This window comes from Amblyraja radiata, chromosome 5 (genome assembly GCF_010909765.2).
Source record: "Amblyraja radiata isolate CabotCenter1 chromosome 5, sAmbRad1.1.pri, whole genome shotgun sequence".
Lineage (NCBI taxonomy): Eukaryota > Metazoa > Chordata > Chondrichthyes > Rajiformes > Rajidae > Amblyraja > Amblyraja radiata.
Genome location: NC_045960.1, coordinates 12,029,634 through 12,047,149, shown reverse-complemented (window position 1 = coordinate 12,047,149; position 17,516 = coordinate 12,029,634). Strand labels below are relative to the sequence as shown.

The 17,516-nt window shown below is 46.3% G+C and overlaps 1 protein-coding gene across 1 annotated transcript in view; it reads left to right on the top strand.

Moving 5' to 3' along the window:
• cnih3 (cornichon family AMPA receptor auxiliary protein 3) overlaps positions 1-17,516 on the top strand; it is a 54,022-nt gene that overhangs the window by 30,194 nt on the left and 6,312 nt on the right. The window contains exon 5 of the mRNA XM_033020610.1: positions 3,028-3,171. Coding sequence (XP_032876501.1) covers positions 3,028-3,171 — 144 coding nt within the window. The remainder of the gene's footprint in view (positions 1-3,027; positions 3,172-17,516) is intronic.

The window sequence follows — 17,516 nt, the reverse complement described above, 5'->3', positions numbered from 1 at the left end:
TGGCAGCTCAGTGAATGAAGCCCTGGGGACTGTTGAAGAGCAGAGGGATCCAGGAGTGTAGGTACATAGTCCCTTGAAAGTGGTGTAATGGGTAGATAGGGTGGTCAAGAATTATTTTGGCCTGTTGGCCTTCATCAGTCAGAGTATTCCGTATAGAAGTTGGGATGCTATTTTACAGTTGTACAAGACGTTGGTGAGGCCACTTTTGGAGTATTGTGTTCAGTTTTAGTCACCCTGATACATAAAAGGATGTTGTTAAACTGGAAAGAGTGCAGATGAGAATTCCAAGGATATTGATAGGACTTGAGGGGCTGAGCTTAAGAAAGAGGCAGGGCAAGCTAGGACATTATTCCTTGGAGTGCCGGAGGCTGATAGGTGATCTTATCGAGGTGCATAAGGTCATGAGGGGAATAAACAGGGTGAATGCCCACAGTCTTTTACCCAGAGTAGGGAAATCAAGAACTAAAGGACATAGGTTTTAGGTTGGAGGGGTAATAGGAACCTAAGAGAACACTTTTAGTCAAAGGCTGGTGGGTACATGGAACGAGTTGCCATTGGAGGTCATTAAACCAGGTGTTATAACAACTTTTAAAAGACATTTGGACAGGTATATGGATTGGAAAGGTTTAAATGGACATGGGCTAAACGTGGGCAGGTGGGATTAATGTAGATGAAGCATTTTGGTCAGCATGGGCATGATGGACCGAAGGGCCTGTTTCCATGCTATTTGACTCTATGACTACACTTTTATTTTCTGTACCTAAAAGACCAATGCATATGGTGAAGGAACCTTAGGTCGATATTGTGGTTGAGGGGGTTTCTTACAAAAATAGAATGGAGCCGATACCCACTGGGTTTTGGAAGACTCTGAGGCAATCTCATTAAGATGTTCAACATTTCGAGAGAGACTAATAGGATCGATATTTATTTTTGAAGATTTGGACATTTCCTCAGGTTAATGCCCAAGCCTACAGTTCATCCAGGGCTAACCTGAAGAGGGCCATCAAGAAGGCCAAGCACTGCCATAAGCTCAGGATTGAGGAGCACTTCAACAACAACTCCGACCCCCGACGCATGTGGCAAGGCATCCAGGCCATCACGGACTATAGACCCACCAATACCACCCCCACATCCAGCAACGCCTCCTTCCTTGAGTAGCTTAACCACTTCTATGGCCGCTTCGACAGGGACAATCTAGAGATGGCCATCAAGGCTGTGCTCCCTGCCGATCACCAGCCCCTCACACTCACACCCTACGACGTGTACGTGGCACTGAGTAGGACTAATGCACGTAAGGCTGCTGGCCCTGACGGCATCCCCGGGCGCGTGCTCAGGGCCTGTGCTGCGCAGCTGACAGACGTCTGGACTGACATCTTCAACCTGTCACTTGCCCAAGCAGTTGTGCGCACGTGCCTTAAAACCACCTCCATCGTGCCGGTGCCAAAACACTCCACTGCGGCAAGCCTCAACGACTTCCGCTCAGTTGCACTTACTCCCATCATCACCAAGTGCTTCGAGAGGCTGGTCCTGGCACACCTCAAAGGCTGCCTACCCCCCACATTGGATCCCTATCAGTTTGCCTACCGCAAGAATAGGAGTACGGAGGATGCCATCTCAACGGCACTTCACTCCGCCCTCTCCCACCTCTACAACAGAGACACTTACGTAAGAATGCTGTTCATTGATTACAGCTCAGCATTCAACACCATTATACCCTCTAAACTGATCACCAAACTCGGTAACCTGGGCATCGATCCCTCCCTCTGCAACTGGATACTGGACTTTCTAACCAACAGACCCCAGTCTGTTAGGCTAGACAAGCACACCTCTTCAACCCTCACCCTGAACACCGGCGTTCCACAGGGCTGTGTGCTGAGCCCCCTCCTCTACTCCCTCTTCACCTACGACTGCACACCTGTACATGGTACTAACACCATCATCAAGTATGCAGATGATACAACAGTGATTGGCCTCATCAGCAACAACGATGAGTCGGCCTATAGGGAGGAGGTCCAGCTCCTAGCAGCATGGTGCGCTGACAACAACCTGCCCCTTAACTCCAAGAAGACCAAGGAGCTCATTGTAGACTTCAGGAAGTCTAGGGACGGCACGCACACCCCAATCCACATTAACAGGACAGAGGTGGAACGTGTTTCCAGCTTCAGGTTCCTGGGGGTCAACATCTCCGATGACCTCTCTTGGACCCACAATACCTCAACTCTGGTCAAGAAGGCTCACCAGCTTCTTCCTGAGGAGACTGAAGAAGGTCCATCTCCCCAGATTCTGGTGAACTTCTACCGCTGCACCATCGAGAGCATCCTTACCAAATGTATCACAGTATGGTATGGCAACTGCTCTGTCTCCGACCGGAAAGCAGAGGGTGGTGAAAATTGCCCAACGCATCACCGGTTCCTCACTCCCCTCCATTGAGTCTGTCGAAAGCAAGCGTTGTCTGCGAAGGGCGCTCAGCATCGCCAAGGACTGCTCTCACCCCAACCATAGACTGTTTACCCTCCTACCATCCGGGAGGCGCTACAGGTCTCTCCGTTGCCGGACCAGCAGGTCCAGGAACAGCTTCTTCCCTGCGGCTGTCACACTACTCAACAATGTACCTCGGTGATTGCCAATCACCCCCCCCCCCCCCCCCCCCCGGACACTTCTCCCACCAGGAAAACACTATGTCTGTATGCATGTAAATAGATGTATTTATTGCTCATATTCTATGTCGCTTTTCTAGGGAGATGCTAACTGCATTTCGTTGTCTCTGTACTATACACTGACAATGACAATTAAAGTTGAATCTGAATCTGAATCTGAATCTAATATGTTGTCTCTTTAGGATTGAGGGGAAGAGAAATCTAGTTATGCAATGTGTCGGAAATCTTTGGAATTCTCTGCTTCATTCACCGAGAGATTGTTGTTAAGTTGGGCATTGTGGATGTGAGGTTGGAGGTGGACGGTGTGGGAGGACTTACAGAGGATATTTCAGAAATAAAGTCGGGTCTTTGTGTTCTTTGTGTGTTGCAGGTACTGCCACAGCCCTGCGGACAGTAATGAGTTGATGTACGATCCAGCAACGGTGATGAATGATGAGACTCTCAATTACTGCCAGAAAGAAGCCTGGTGCAAGGCGTCCTTCTACCTGATGTCCTTTTTCTACTACCTTTACTGGTAAAGGGTCTTTCTCTAAGGAGGAACTGGGGTCTTGGTTTAGGCTCACTCGTAAAGCATCATTGGCAGGAACAGAAGGTGGTTGTGTTGGGGGAGGTGTGTATGTGGAAACAAAGAACTGCAAATGATGGTTAATACACAAAAGGGGACAAAGTGGTGAGAAACTAGGCAGGTTGAGAGCCCGCTTCAGACTGATTGTAGGGGGGTGAGAAGAAACCTGGAAAAGAGGAGAGGCAGGACAAAGCATGGCAGGTAATAGGTCAACACAGATGAGGGTTTTTTTTTAAACACAGATGGTTGGAACAAAGGCTAGAGAGAACTGAAGGTGTGAGGTAGCTTTGAAGAATTATGACGTGAAGCCAGCGGGAGGAAAGTAGCAGGAAGGGGAGGTGGGGGGGGGGGGGGGGGTGGGTGGGGGGGGGGGGGTTGTGGAGGAGAGAAATGGGTAGGAGTCCAGGCGGTGCACATAAGGGAAGGAGGGTTGTGGAGGAGAGAAATGGGTAGGAGTCCAGGGGGTGCACATAAGGGAGGGAGGGGGGGGGGGGGGGGGAAGGTACAGGAGACAATGGGGAGGAGGTTTGAGGTGGTGGGGGAGTTAGAAGTTACCTAAACTTGGAGAATTCAACGTTCATACTGTTGGGTTGTAAGCTACCCAGGTGGAATATGAGGTGCCGTTCCCCCAGTTTGTGTGTGACCTCACCCTGGCAATGGAGGATGCCCGGGACAGAAAGGTCAACATGGGAATGGGAAGGAGCATTAAAATGGTTCGTAGCCAGGAGATCCAGTACGCCTTAGGGCGTTGAAGGACTCAACAGGCTACACTGTCAGAGTGATTTAGCAGAGAAACGGGTCCTTCAGCCTATCATATTCGTGTTGGTCCATCCATACGTATTCCCGGTTCCAACACTTGATCTGAAACACTCTCTGCCTTAGCGATTCAAGTGCTCGTACATAACTTCCAAAATGTAGTGAAAGTCTCTGCCTCTACCAATCCCTCAGTCAGCGTGTTCCAGATTTCAGTCATCCCCGGGGTGAAAAAACTCTTCCTCAGATCCCTGACAAATATTCTAAACCTATTGTATGTCCTCTAGTTTTAGAGACCACAATCATTTGGGGAAAAGTGTACTATTATTTAAACTGTCTATGTCCTTAATAATTTTGTATCTCTCTGTCAGGTCCCCTTCAGCCTCTTCCACAATAGGAAAAGTTACGCATGCAATTCACACAATCCATGAGTACATCAGATAAGAAAAAAATAAGTGCGGAATGCAGCTACGGAGAAAGTGTAAAAAAAGATTAAGGCTGCAGTGAGGTAGATTGGAAGATTGGGGATTAATCCCCAGCATGTGAAAGGAACGTTCAAGAGTCCAATAACATCAGGGAAGAAGCTGCCCCTGTCATGCTCTTATATCTCCTGGCCAGATGGGAGAGAGTGGAGAAGAGCAAATGAGCAAAGAGAAAATTTATTACATTGGCTACTTTCCTGATGCAATATGAAGTATAGATGGAGTTGATGGGGGGATGGGGAAACACTGCTTTGTGTGATGGATTGAGTTGCATTCACAACTGTCTGCAATTTCTTGTGGTCTTGGGAAAAGCAGTTACCTTACCAATCTTTGATGAATCTGGATAGAATGCTTTCTTTGATGCATGTGAAGAAATTGGCAAGAGTCTCGGAGACATGCCAAATTTCCTTAGCTTCTCAGGACGTAGAGGAGTTGGTGTGGTTTCTTGGCCATTGTGTCAATGTTTAGTTTAGTTTAGAGATACAGCATGGAAACAGGCCCTTCGGCCCACCGAGTCTGCACTAACCATCGATCACCCGTTCACACTAGTTCTATTATCCCACTTTCTCATCCATTCAATACACACTAGGGGGAATTTACAGAGGACTAATTAACCTCCAACCTATGCGGTCACATGAAGAGCGTGAAAACTCCACACATACAGACCAAGGTTAGGATCGAACCTGTGTCTCTGGCACTGAGAGGTAGAAGCTTTACCAGCTGCGCCACAGTGTTGCCTCATTCATAGCTGTGATCTAACCACCTATAAGTGGTAAAAATCAATTCTGAGCACCCAAGACCATCAACAAACAAGATCACCACTGGCCACATTGGAAATCACCAATGTGGTTGGACGATTGTTGGTGATATTTACATCTAAGAACTTGAAAGACTCGACCATTTCCACTTCAACACCATTTAAACATTGATGGAGAGGTTGTTATCTTGGTACCATGTTTCCAAGCTTTCTATTTCTGAGATATGGTTGCAACATGTTTTGGGATGCCTCCAGGGTTACTGGTGCTCCCTGTAGGCGGTGTACGTAATGCAAGCTATTCATTTCCCACCAGGGAACCAATAAAGGCAATGCCACTAATGTCAGAGACACAGTATCACAGGAAAGAAACACTTCAACAGATAGATGTCAATATGACCTTGTGGAGATAGCTTCTGCACTGGTGTTTGAAAGGATTTAAGAGCAATGTACAAAATTTTCACGCTGGCTGCAAAAGTGGAAATTGAAAATTCAGAGCGCAATTTGTACTGTAGGAGTAGATGCCAAGACTCAACAACACTTTGTGTTCTGTGTTGTAAGGTTGGTGATTGTGTGACCAAGGCTCTGTCTAATAAGAGAATAAGCCTGCATGAGAGGGTGAATCTGTTAATGAAATAGTATTTGGAAAAAAATGTAAGGATGACATTTTTCATTAACATTTCAAAAGAAATTCATTTTTCTTACAAACAGTAGTGACTCAAAGCATATGTGAGGCATATGAGCAAATTGAGGCAAATACAAAAATTAAAACGTTCAATAGACAGGAGCACGGCAGGTCATGATGGAAGGTGCTGCTGCAAGTAAGATTTTCATTGTTCTGTTTTAGACATTTGACAATAAAACACTCTTGACCTTTGAGACTGATGGATTAAGCTGCATTTATTTCTACATAACAAGGTCACCCATTTGTGCAGCCACAGGAAATAGTTGAGATGTTAAATGAAAATTTCTCATTTGTATTTACTGCAAAGTAAGACATGGATGGTAGCTAACTTTGAGAAATTAATAATGATGTCTTAAAGAGAGTCCACTTTACAGAAAAGTACTGAATGTCTTAAAACCCATTAAGGTACAGTAGATAAATCCCTGGGAAGAAAACCAGGGAAGAAATTGTGGGGTGATATTTTATGTCATCGATAATATTTGGTGAGGTGCCAAAAGGCTGGATGGTGGCTAATGCTGTATCTTTATTTAGATAGAGTTGCAAAGAAAAACCTGGGGAATTCAGGTGGGTTGTCCTAACCTTAGTGGTGGGTAAGATACTGGAGGGGATTCTGTGAGACAGGATCTATGTGCATTTGGAAGAGCAAGGACTGATTAGGGATAGTCAACATGGCTTTGTACATGGGAAATTGTGTCTCATGAACTTGATTGATTTTTCTTTGAAGAGGTGACCAAGAAGATTGATGAGAGCAGTGCTGTAGACATTGTCTACATGAACCTTAACAAGACCTTTGGCAAAGTATCGCATGACAGGCTGGTCGGAAAGGTTAGATCACATGGGATCGAAGGCAAGCTAGCCAATTGGATTCAAAATTGGCTTGAAGGTAGGAGACAGAGTGTGGTGGTAAAGGGTTGTTTTTCAGACTGGGGGCTTGCAACAAGTGATGTGTCACAGAGATCGTTGCTAGGTCGACTATCGTTCATTGCAGGTAGTTTTGTTCTAATGCAATAGCTTAGTTCATGATAAATCTTGTGTTACAAAAAATTGCATTGTAAAACAATTGTGACAATGAGAAAAAGAGGGTTTAGGGCTAGAGAATATCAGACTTGCAATAACAGTTATTGCAAGTCTGCTAATCCCCGCAGGATTTTCAAAAGTGAAGATTTTCATCACTATAAGATTATTTTTGTTACTGCAAAAATACTGATGTTTGTATGTTACATTGTCTAAAGGAGTATCATTGTCCAAGTGGCAATAGAAACGCTCACTTGTAGATTTCAGTAGCCAGCCTGGATTCATGTAGCAACTAAGTTCTTCAGAATGCTGTCTGATTACTGTGGGGTGGGTACACTTTATTTCCACGCTGCATCTCTAAAAAACGTAAAAATGAAAATTTTGGCATTTTTTTAGTTCCTGATCAAATTCGTGTTGTGACCATTCAGGCCTCTGTAATAAAATTGTATTCTCTAATTCATCACTAGTGTTACACCCAATTCACATTGTGGAAACTATCTCTATTTATATTAACAATTTGGATGTGAGTATACGTGGCATGTTGGTAAGCTTGTGGATGACTACATTTGACATCTAAGTTTACAACGAGATCTCGATTAACTGGGCCAATGCGCCAAAGAATGACAGATGGAGTAAATGCGATGTGTTGGATTTCCGAAAGGCAAATCAGGACAAATCTTGCACATCACATGATAAGGGCTTAGAGAGGGAGATCAAGGGTTGTGATGAATCTAATGTTTTGCATGCTGGAGGCTTGAGGTGCATCTTTGTTAGACTGCTATCTCATTTTTAGATATGGCTGTCAACAGAGAGACTCTTTAAGTTGTTATAATGCAACACAGTAAAATTATAGTAAATCTGCCAGCCCAGCTCCCTTAGGACTTCTGTGGTGCTAGACTGGCATATTTCCCAGACATTTAGATATTACTAGACTAAGTGGGACGCGTTGGGTCCCATGTTGACACGGGAGGGCTGGTCCACGCAATATTCCACCTCTCCACCAATTCCAATATTGGTGGCCAGTGCGGGGGGGCGCTTTCTGGGGCGCTAATATGGGTGTTGTGGGTTGAAGGGACTGGTTTCCAGAGGGCTAGTATGGACATTGTGGGCCAAATGGATTCTTGGGGTGGCAGCTCAGTCACTCAAGCCTGATGTGCTGGCAGCTCACTCACGGCTGATGGGCTGGCAGTTGACTCACGGCTATTCCTTGAAATTCCATTTCAAGCAGGGTGCAAGGCCACCAAATTCAAATGCAGTTTCCTACCATTTTAAGCTGGGTGCAAGGCCACCAAATTCAAGTGCAGTTTCTTACCACTTCAAGCAGGGTGCAAGGCCGGCAAATTTAGGTGCCGTTTCCTACCACTTCTAGTAGGGTGCAAGGCCACCAAATTCAAGTGCAGTTTCCGACCACTTCAAGCAGGGTGCAAGGCCACCGAATTCAAGTGCAGTTTCCGACCACTTCAAGCAGGGTGCAAGGCCACCATACTCAAGTGCAGTTTCCTCCCACTTCAAGCAGGGTGCAGGGCCACCAAACTCAAGTGCAGTTTCCTACCACTTCAAGCAGGGTGCAAGGCCACCAAATTCAAGTGCAGTTTCATGCCACTTCAAGCAGGGTGCATGGGCACCAAATTCAAATGCATTCATACCATTTCATGCAGGGTTCAAGCCCACCAAATTCAAATGCAGTTTCATACCATTTCATGCAGGGTGCAAGGCCACCACATTCAAATGCAGTTTCATACCATTTCAAGCAGGGTGAACCACCTTAAAACCACCATAAAATCACACAAAATAGTAAGATTAAATGAGAACTTACCTGTTTGAAGTTTGATCTGTATTTTATGAGGAGTTACGATGAGGGATTACGTGAAGAACCCGTCCAGCACGCATGCGCGACATACTTCAAAGCAGCGGTGTGGAATCACAGGAAACACAATAATTGAAATAAACATAGTAAAGAAAAGGAGAACTAAAAATACCAGTTGATCTCTATAATTGAGGGTGGGAGCGGAGGGCACGTAATCCCTCATCGTAACTCCTCATAAAATACAGATCAAACTTCAAACTGGTAAGTTCTCGTTTAATCTTACTATTTTACTTTGGAGTCACGTGAGTGACTACATGAAGATTTTAAAGCTCTGTGATTTCAAACCGTGTAACAGTTCATACTTCACTCGCTGCCGAAGTCATTCGAGGGAGGAAGTATGTTATCGTAATCAACCATGAATCTGTTTGTAAAACAATAATGGTGTTATTAACAATAACAAGACCAAAATGCTCCCCCGGGCTTAAATTATATATTTTCAGATTCTAATACTTTTTCTGCAAACGATACAGGTTCTGCCAGCGGCTTGTTATAAAAGTTTGGAACGTATACTCCCTAGACCACCCCGCTGTAGCCAGGATGTGGTCCATAGGCACGTCCATCCTCTTAGTCACCGATGTGGATACTGCCCTGGTGGAGTAAGATTTATACACGTTAGTATTTACTCCAGCAACTCCCAGTACCTGCTTGGGCCATTTGAGATAGTTTGGCTCATCACCCGACCATGAGGTTTCTTGTGGCTGACCCATAAGGCTTTTTCTCTCCCTCGGGGATTTCTTATTGTGTCGATGTAGTTCAATAAGTGGGTCATGACACATAACCGTGGTTCAGGTGGGTATGCCCGGAATTCCATGACTGGACCTGATGTTCCTGGTCTGCTCTGTTTGACCAGCCCCTGAATGGTAAATGTGACACGGTCTGGAATTATAACCATATTGTCCAATCGTAGTAGATGGAGGAACTGGACTCTTTGTGCTGAGACAAGGCCATCAGCATGACCGTCTTCAGGGTAGGCTGTTCCAGGGTGAGGGACCTGGCTGGTGACCATCCCCTAAGGTTCTTCAGGACCACACTGACAACCCAGATTTGGGTGTACCTAGGTCTGGGGGATTAGAGTTGAATATGCCTCTCCTGAATTTGATCACCAGTGGGTGGTACCCTATGGCCTGTTGTCCTGGTGCCTGAGTTAAGTAGGCTGACAGAGCACTTCTGGCTGTATTGATGGCGCAGTAGCTGAGTCCTTCATTGTGGTGAAGACCTGCCAGGAACTCCAGTACAGGTTTTGTTGTAGTTGAATATGTAGTTCCTGTATTTGAACAGTATCTTCCCACTTCTTGATGTTCGCCAAGTATGTTCCCTAGTGGATATGCGATGGGATGCTGTCATCGTGTCGATAGTGCTGTCTGACAATCCAGGCCCAGCAGTGGTCTTCCCAATTCTGCAACCCAGGCCCAGCAGTGGTTTTTTCAAATCTGCAACCCCGTAGTTTAATTTATCATGGCATGGGTGGCTTATGCCTGAAACTGGGTGAGTTGATAAGTCTGGGCTACTGGGAAAATCATTAGGGTTTTAATGACCATGTCGAGGACACTGGGAACCATGACTGTGGGTTTAGTCGGGTACTATCAAAATACCTGAAGCAGAGTCCATCTGTATTTTGCGTAATACCCGACTGATGAGGCCGTAGTACCTGACTGATGAGGTAGAAAAGGGGAGAACATCGAGATTAGATTCCCCCCCCCCCCAGTTCAGCGGGAATGTATCCATTGCCGCTGCCTCAAAGTTTGGTTTCATGCGACATACATCGGTACGTGGTGATTCAATTGGAATACAAGGAAATCGATATCTGGTGTTCCATATTGCTTTGTAATTTCAGCAAATACTTTGGTTTAATATGTCTGTTTACAGTATTTAGCTCACCTGGTAGCTGATGGTCAAATATGTTTGACGACATACTGTTACCAATTGTTAAATAAATTGTCACATGATATCGATTTTATTCCGCCCAAGTGGTTTGGTATATGCCACCACTGTGATGTTGTTAATTTATAAACGAACATGCAAAATGGTGCACTACTGAACAATATGCTTTTACCAATAGAACGTACTCAATATTTCCAACTAGGTTTTATGCCCAGTGTCTATAGTGATGACGACTCTAGATTAGTCCATTTGCCACCATGTTCTGGGTATGGGTTATTTTGTTTAAACACTAGCACCTTAGCTCTAATGGAAAGGTTCAAGTTAAGTAGCTGGTAATGTTGCTACTAATTCCCAATTACTCTTGCCACTTTGTTGAATGGTTGGTTGATTGTTACCATTAATTGTTACAGGTTGTGCCATATGCTGACTCTCCTTATGGCAATGTTATACATGAGTGGGTAGAGTTAATTGAATACTAGATAGTCAATAGTTGTGGATGGTGTCAACATAGATTTATCTGGATTGTATGACAGAGCCCAGGCTAAATAAGTTTTAGTAGCTAATGCTGCTGATTTAGCTATTTCCATGGATTTGTCTGTTGTTAATATCATGACATGCCATGACGATATGTTCCTTAATAGTGTCAGGGCTGGTTTGAATATCTGGAAACAGTTTTGACTCATATTAGCCATTGTCAATAATTTATACTGCCATAGTTACCCCATCCAGGTAAATTGTGGTATCTCCGAAAATCTTTTATGAATGGGTACTGAATAGTATGCATCTTTTAAGTCGATGTCTACCATAAAGTATCCTAGGAAATCCATGGTTAGCAGTTACAAGTTTCCATAAAGTGTGTATACCTGGTGAAAATACTCGTGGTTAAGTCAATGATGGTGCGACATTCACCATCTTTGGGTTTTTTGGTACCAAAGGTTCATATTAGACTTCTTTATGACCCCTTTGTATATCTTCTCCAGTTAGCTAGTCCCTCATGATCTTTTTTAGTGGGAGGGTAGACCCCTTTGGGATGCATGCTGAACTGGTGGCAAGTTTCTTAATTCAATTTTTATCCTTGAATACTTTTGGTATATAACTACCAAGTGTGATAGTTCTTCATGCTTCCAACCCAGGTGTGATTCCCCCCCCCCCCCCCCCCCCCGTTAGTACAAACCCTTCACCTTTTATGTGATGGTAGGAACAATACTTATCTGTCTTCACTGTTGTTTAGTGGTGTGTTCATTTCTTCGGTTTCTGGTTCCTTGTCTGTAGGGATGGTGTTGTTGCGCATTTTCCATGGGGCCCGCTCTGGACCCTGGCCTGAAAAGGCTTACGGGGGCTGGCATGCGGGCCCCGAGCTTTCACCAGTACCATTAAGGAGACGCCTACTGGTGGACGCGTGGAGGTACTGCTGTCTGGTTTTGTGTGATGCTCATTCCAGACCCTGCCCTCGTGATGCCGAATATCTTGGACACTTTGTCCAGTTATTTAGGCTTGGTTTGGTAACTTTGCCAGATAGCAGGATCTGTGGTTGTGAGGTCGGCGTTCTCACAGTCCTGTGAATTTTTTAGGTTGAGGGCAGGTTTTATGACTTTCGAGATGTTGCAGAGCATACTGTGAACAGTAGTGTCATGTGTTTTACCATACTACCCTGCCCCTCTGGAATGAGCATGCAAAAATGATAGCCGACGTCAGGGGTATCAAATGCAATTTAAGATATTTGGGTTTTTAAATGCCCTGCTCAATGTACCCCCCAATAATGGTGGGCACTTTGAGTAAATGCAATTTTGGGGAGGCGTGATAAAATCCAACGCCTCATGACTACCTGTCTTGGAGAGGTTTTTTGGGGTTTTTTTTGTGGAAAAAACAGGTAGTAAGCTGGCCGTCAGTTTAGACTGAAAAGGCCATCTCGCTCGTGGTGTAGCCACGTAGCGGCCACACCCAGCAGCTCTTCCTGATCCTGTACCTCAAGCATACTCCCAATGTTGTTCAGCCAGTGACCCCTCTTCTTGACCAGCCCAGCCCTGGTCGCCATCGATCCCTCGATAAGGGAGATGGCCAGTGCTGTTAGTGCACTGGAGCGGGAGTGTTATGCTCCCTTGGCGAGCTTGCCCCAGCTCCCGAGGCAAGTCTCGCTGGAGTTTTTTACTCCATGACCTTACTCTAGGCTTGGAGAACAGACACTTACTTGCTCTCGGGCGGTAGTTTGAAGTGCCGGTTCCATCTTCCGTGTGTGTTTCCAGCCCGATGTTTGGTTGCTGACTTTGCTCTAGAGGCTGCCTGGCGTTTTCGGGCGGCATTTCTGAGGTTCTCGGGCGGCGAGTCTCCTTGTCGGGAGTATGCAGGGGTTACCGGCCGGTTTTTGAGTTTCCCTCCAGTCCGCTGCTGTTGGTCAGACAGCTGTTAGCGAACTGGGCATCGGCTCAGTACCCTGACTGTGGACCGCAGCGTGTGCGGTCCAGGTGCCGCCTCTCCCCCCTCCACTGACGGAACGCTCCTTCCCTGGAGTCGAACGGGGGCCGCTTCCCTCTGTTCTGTTTTGCTCTCTCCAGTTTCCCCTGGAGCAACAAAGAGGAGCAAAGTTGTAAAGTCGAACCTGTGGGTAAGTACTTACCTAATGGTCCGTTCCTTCAGGCTTGTAGCGGGAGCGCCCGTACTCCCGTTCGTCGCTGTTGCATCTGCGTGAACGCTCATGTCGCGCATGCGTGCTGGACGGGTTCTTCACGTAGTCACTCACGTGACTCCGAAGTAAAACATCACATAAACACCACACTCACAGTTCAGTAGACATTCAGTGTGTTCAGTTGATTCACAGCTCAGACAGTTGTGTCCTCTCCCTCCCCCACCTTGCAGAGACTGAGCCACACCCACACTTCCGGGTTTTATTATCCCTCCCCCTCCCACCAGAAGGAGCTTGGCCTTCATGGCATGATTGACAGGAGAGAGATTCTCAACATTTTTTAAACACTAATAACACTTTTATTTTTCATTGATGGGACGAATCCTTTGCACTTGATGAGCAGAGGGGGACTGAGTAAGATTGCAAAAAATCACAGCCGTAAGTGGTAGCGTTTTATCTAAAATCAATATACAGTACAAACAGGAAGTTGTCAAGTTTAGACTTTTAATCATTTGCTTTATTTCAAACCAACCACCACCAACCATTTGCTGTGCTTTTTCAAACCAACGGGTTCCACTTGGTCTAGTATTTAATAAGAACCTGAATGATATCTTTCTCACACAAAGGACGGTAGATATATGGAACGAGCTGCCAGTGGACATAGTTGAGGCAGATACTATCACAACATTTAAAAGATATTTGGACAGGTACGTGGTTAGCAAAGGTTTAGAAAGATATGGGGCAAATGCAGGCGGGTGGGACTTGGTTGATGTGAGCAAGTTGGGCCAAAGGCCTGTTCCCCTGCTCTCTGACTCTGATTCTATATCTGTTAAGATAGTGAATGACTGGGATTGGAGCCCGGAGGTAGTACTAGCCCTTCGATCTAACTCATCCATGCCGACCAAATTGCCTCACCTAAGCTAGTCCCATTTGCCTGCTTTTGGCACATATTCCTCCAAACCTTTTGTATCCATGTACCTGCCCAATTGTCTTTTAAATGATGTTATAGTATGTGCCTCAACTACCTCCTTTGGCATCTCATTCCATATACTCACAACCCTCTGAGTGAAAAAGTTCTTCTTCACCGTTCTTCTCTGCTCTAAGCGCACCAAGTTTTATTCAGATCGGTGGCAGATTACAAAAGTTATCGATTACAAAAGGCTTTCGACAAGGTCCCACATAAGAGATTAGTATACAAATTTAAAGCACACGGTATTGGGGGTTCAGTATTGATGTGGATAGAGAACTGGCTGGCAAACAGGAAGCAAAGAGTAGGAATAAACGGGTCCTTTTCAGAATGGCAGGGAGTGACTAGTGGGGTGCCGCAAGGCTCAGTGCTGGGACCCCAGCTATTTACAATATATATTAATGATTTGGACGAGGGAATTGAATGCAACATCTCCAAGTTTGCAGATGACACGAAGCTGGGGGGCAGTGTTAGCTGTGAGGAGGATGCTAGGAGGATGCAAGGTGACTTGGATAGGCTGGGTGAGTGGGCAAATGCATGGCAGATGCAGTATAATGTGGATAAATGTGAGGTTATCCACTTTGGTGGCAAAAACAGGAAAGTAGACTATTATCTAAATGTTGGCTGATTAGGAAAATGGGAGATGCAACGAGACCTGGGTGTCATGTTACACCAGTCATTGAAAGTAGGCATGCAGATGCAGCAGGCAGTGAAAAAATCGAATGGTGTGTTAGCATTCATAGCAAAAGGATTTGAGTGCCTGAAAACCACCACTATCATCCCGGTGCCCAAGCAGACAAACATCAATTCCCTCAATGACTACAGGCCCGTTGCTCTTACATCTGTAGTCTCCAAGTGCTTTGAAAGGCTGGTCCTAGGTCACCTTAAATTATCTCTCCCCCCCTCACTCGACCCACACCATTATGCATATAGGGCTAATAGATCTACAGAGGATGCCATAAACACTGTCCTCCATGCTGCACTACAACACCTAGAGGAGAAGGGGTCATATGTCAGGTTGCTTTTTGTTGATTACAGCTCAGCTTTTAATACAATCATACCCAGCAAGCTGATCATAAAAATGCTAGACCTTGGCCTCAGCAGTCAACTGTGTTGGTGGATATTGGACTTTCTCAGTGAACGCCCACAGACGGTGAGACTTGGACCCTACACCTCGACATCCCTGACCCTCAGCACAGGATCACCGCAGGGCTGTGTGCTCAGTCCGCTCCTCTACGCCCTATACACACATGACTGCTTGCCCCATCACCCCGCAAATAGGATCATAAAATTTGCGGACGATACAACCGTGGTGGGGTTCATCTCAAATGGGAACGAGGTTGCCTATAGAGAGGAGGTGCACAGACTTTCTGAGTGGTGTGCTCACAACAATCTCTCTCTGAACACTAAAAAGACAAAGGAGATCATCACTGATTTCAGGTGACATAGAGCGGAGCTCAGGCCACTGGAGATAGGGGGCGAGGAGGTGGAGAGGGTGCCTAGTTTTAAATTTCTGGGGATCAACATCAATGAGGATCTTAAATGGTCTGTGAACTCTGCTGTAGTTGTAAAAAAGGCGCAACAGAGACTTTACTTCCTCAGAACATTGAGGAAGGCCCATCTGTCTGCTAAACTACTGGAGTCTTTCTACCGCTGTTCGGTAGAAAGCATACTGACTTACTGCATAACTGCCTGGTTTGGGAACTGTTCAGCAGCTGACAGAGCAGCTCTCCAGAGGGTGATAAAAACTGCCCAGGGTATCATTGGACTCCCCCTGCCCCCTCTGGAGGACATTTACCACTCCAGATGCCGCAGCAGGACCTGTAATATCGTGAAAGACATTACACATCCTTGTCACCACCTTTTCACACTGCTGCCCTCAGGAAAAAGGTACAGGTCGCTAAAGTCACGCACTGCCAGACTCAAGAACAGCTTTTACCCATCAGCAATCTTGGAACTGAACTCTGTCTCGGGAGCGGGTTATGGGGAAGAAGGGGGGGTGGGAGAGAGTGTTAATTTATGTAAATGTGAATCCATGGGTGGGTTTGGGGAGGGAGGGAGTGTAAAAAGTATGAGTATGTGAATGTTTGAAGTTCTTTTAAATGGAGAGACACAGTAATCTCGTTGTATGTGACACATGCAATGACAATAAAGCATTCTGATTCTGATTCTGAGTATACTGTAGGAGCAGGGAGATTCTACTGCAGTTATACAGGGTATTGTTGAGACCACACCTGGAGTATTGTGTACAGTTTCGGTCTCCAAATCTGAGGAAAGACATTCTTGCCTTAGAGGGAGTACAGAGAAGGTTCACCAGACTGATTCCTGGGATGTCAGGACTTTCATATGAAGAAAGACAGGATAGACTCGGCTTGTACTCGCTAGAATTTAGAAGATTGAGGGGGGATCTTATAGAAACGTAAAAAATTCTTAGGGGGTTGGACAGGCTAGATGCAGGAAGATTGTTCCCGATGTTGGGGAAGTCCAGGACAAGGGGTCACAGTTTAAGGATAAAGGGGAAATCCTTTAGGACCGAGATGAGAAAAACATTTTTCACACAGAGAGTGGTGAGTTTCTGGAACTCTCTGCCACAGAAGTTAGTTGAGGCCAGTTCATTGGCTATATTTAAGAGGGAGTTAGATGTGGCCCTTGTGGCTAAAGGGATCAGGGGGTATGGAGAGAAGGCAGGTACAGGAAACTGAGTTGGATGATCAGCCATGATCATATTGAACGGGCCGAATGGCTCAAAGGGCCGAATGGCCTATTCCTGCACCTATTTTCTATGTTTCTATGTTTATGAAGGTTTAAATAATCGTGAGATCAGCAGATTGGTCTTCTCGCCTGTCAGTCACCATGAAGGTAACGCCACTTCTGGCACCTGCTGGAGGATAAAGCCCCGGAGACGGGGCTGAGTCCATGAGCATGTGCAGAAGCGGCCCGTCCAAAAGCCGCCCTTGCAAAAGCCGCCCGTCCAGACACCCCCTCCCCCACACACATCCCATCCCCCACACACACACCCTCCCCCACACCCCCTCCCCCCAACACCCCCCCCCTCCCAACACCCCCCCCTCCCCCACACACTCCTTCCCCCACACTCCCCGCACAAACCACCTCGCCCACACCCCCCTCCCCACACCCCCCTCCCCACACCCCCCCACATCCCCCTCCCCCCACACCCCCCCCCCACCCCCCCCCCCCCCACCCCCCCCCCCCCCCACCCCCCCCCCCCCCCCCCCCACCCCCCCCCCCCCACCCCCCCCCACCACCCCCC